Source organism: Puma concolor, chromosome A2, assembly GCF_028749965.1.
Source record: "Puma concolor isolate L17-30 chromosome A2, mPumCon1.1.hap2, whole genome shotgun sequence".
NCBI classification, from domain to species: domain Eukaryota; kingdom Metazoa; phylum Chordata; class Mammalia; order Carnivora; family Felidae; genus Puma; species Puma concolor.
Window position 1 is genome coordinate 58,207,086 of NC_141668.1, and position 2,402 is coordinate 58,209,487.

At 53.2% G+C, this 2,402-nt stretch overlaps 1 protein-coding gene across 1 annotated transcript; it reads left to right on the forward strand.

The window, feature by feature from the left end:
- The first annotated feature begins 578 nt into the window (after window positions 1–578).
- On the forward strand, window positions 579–2,069 carry FERD3L (Fer3 like bHLH transcription factor). The gene has a single exon (XM_086683742.1). It carries the CDS (start codon window positions 1,203–1,205, stop codon window positions 1,695–1,697), a length of 495 nt encoding a protein of 164 aa, XP_086539868.1. The 5' UTR covers window positions 579–1,202; the 3' UTR covers window positions 1,698–2,069.
- The last annotated feature ends 333 nt before the right edge of the window (window positions 2,070–2,402 follow it).

Sequence of the window (2,402 nt, forward strand, 5' to 3'; positions counted from 1 at the left end):
AATAGAATTCAATACAGCATAGTTTCCACTGGTAAGTCCTGTAGGGCAGTACAAATCAATGAGGAAAATGACCCAGATGGAAGTGAAGATTTATCTTTGTTCACAAATACCGAGCGGCAATTTAAACGTTGCAAGACTTCTCAACAGAGAGTGAGCCGATCGACTTATTGCTTTATCAAAGGGCAAATCGCATTTTTGAGAGGAGATTGAAGTTGTTTTGTTTTGGGGCGCAAGTGTTTGCTTTTGCTTTGCCCCCCGACCCCCCCCACCCCGCCACGCTGGGGTTACACAATTAAGCACACTGGGGAGAAAATATTATGAGCTCCCTTCCCCCCCACCCCATTATCATTTTCCCCTGAATTAAAATCTTCCACTTTACATGAGGAGGATATAAGTAGGGAAAGGAAAGTCAAGTATCTCAGTTGTTAGGCTGATTACAACAAAACAGACTTTGAAAGTCAGGGTTTGTAACGCGGCAGGAGAGCCGTTTAGATGCCCTGGAAGGAGAAAGCCGGTTCCAACAGCGACTCTGGGGAATGCGCTCTCGGCCCCCCCTACCGTGCTTACTTAAGCTAATGGAAGATCTTGCCTTTCAGTAGCCGCTGCACTGGGATACCAGACAAACAGCTCTCCTCGACCCCTGGCAGACAGGGCCCCTCTTCAGGACATCATTAAAAGCACATGCACTTGTTTCAGACCCATTGGCAGCCTCGGGTGGCAAGATTCGGGACTTCTACTCTGAAGCCAAGGAGAAGCCAGAGCGGTGGAAAACATCCTCGCTTTGAAAATCCAAAGCTAAATTAAAGAGCTACATGAGATAAGGAGCCTGAAGAATATTAGTTGGCTGCGGGGGTGAGGAGACACACAAAAAGCACAGCAGGTAAGAGCCGGGGGTTGTTGCCAAAAAGGAACTGTCCCAGGTGGCGAGCGAAAAGGATCTCAGCGTTGGAGGCCTATCCCTTTGAGATTCCCTAGCGCGCTCAAGCTTGCTTGTCTTTTTCCATCAGTTTCGAGAGGACGGACTTTGTCAGAGCCTTCCCTATCGGTGCCACTAATCCTGTTATCAGCTTGGTTATAAATGTTAATTCCCCTGGCCCTTCGGTGATGGTGCCGCATCAGATTGGGAGCTGTTAGGAAGCCCCTCACCAGAATCTCGCCCCTCCCTGCGAGAAACCGATGAGAGGCAGGGCCAAGGCAACGCGATGGCGGCCTATCCAGAGAGGTGCGTGGATGCCACCGTGCTGGACTTCGTCGCAGACCTGTCCCTGGCCTCCCCGGGGCACCCACTCCTCTGCGACTTCGCACCTGGGGTTCCCTTTGGGGACCGAGACCTTGTGCTCCGAGAGGGAAGACGCAGGAGGCTGGCACGCTTTGAGGAGGAGGATCCCGAAGAGGAGGGCGAAGTAGACGAGGGGGAGGAGGAGGAGGAGGAAGAGGAGCATGGGAGAGGCGCGTCCCCGCTGGGCCGTCCCAAGAGGAAAAGGGTGATCACCTATGCCCAGCGCCAGGCAGCCAACATCCGCGAGAGGAAGCGGATGTTCAACCTCAACGAGGCCTTCGACCAGCTGCGAAGGAAGGTGCCCACTTTTGCTTACGAGAAGAGGCTGTCCCGGATCGAGACCCTACGCCTGGCCATCGTCTACATTTCCTTCATGACCGAGCTCTTGGAGAGCTTCGAAAAGAAGGAAACCGGCTGAGTCCGGGTGGGATGGAGGTGTCTGTCCCCTCCTCTCGTGGGCGTGCGCGGGCTTGGGGGTGCATCAGGACCCAGGAGGGTGCGGCCGAGAGACCAGGAGGGACTCTTTAAGACAGAAAGTCTGGCCTTCTGGAGCTTGGTCCGGACTTGAGAAATCCCCACAGCTATCGAGAAGAGTGGTAGCCGGAGAGTTAACATACACGCGATTGCTTTCTAAGGAGCCTGGGGCGCCTTAGGAGGTAGAATTCGCTGGGCCTGTTGAGGCGACAGCCCAGAAGCGGTTTCTGCCGGCCTAGTGGGTGGGGAGCTAATCCTCTCCCCAAACTGTAGACTTCGGGGCCTTCTACGGAGTCCAAACTCTTCTCTTTACCTTAAAAAAAAAAAGAAGAAGAAGAAGAAGTAATAAAATAGACATTCCTACTTTTTTTTTTTTTTTTTTTTTTTTTTGCCTCAACAGTCTGTGCTGCCCAATTCTGTGCAGGCGCTCCGCTCAGCATCCCGTCCGAGCGCTTAGGTAGGTCCTGGAACAGACACAGGGGTGCAGGGTGGAGGGTCTCCTCGGAGGCCGAGGGACTCCGGACCGCTTGTTCAATCCTCTTAGGCTTGTCGAGAGACGGAAGGAAGGAAGGAAGTGAAGAAGGAACGGAAGTCCAGGGGACAAGCGACCTCTTACAAGGGACATCATTCTCCCCTCTCTTCGCCTTAA

What these genes read in the sequence shown, in the direction of transcription:
- FERD3L (XM_086683742.1), top strand. Translation starts at nt 1,203, where the DNA reads ATGGCGGCCTATCCAGAGAGGTGCGTGGATGCCACCGTGCTGGACTTC.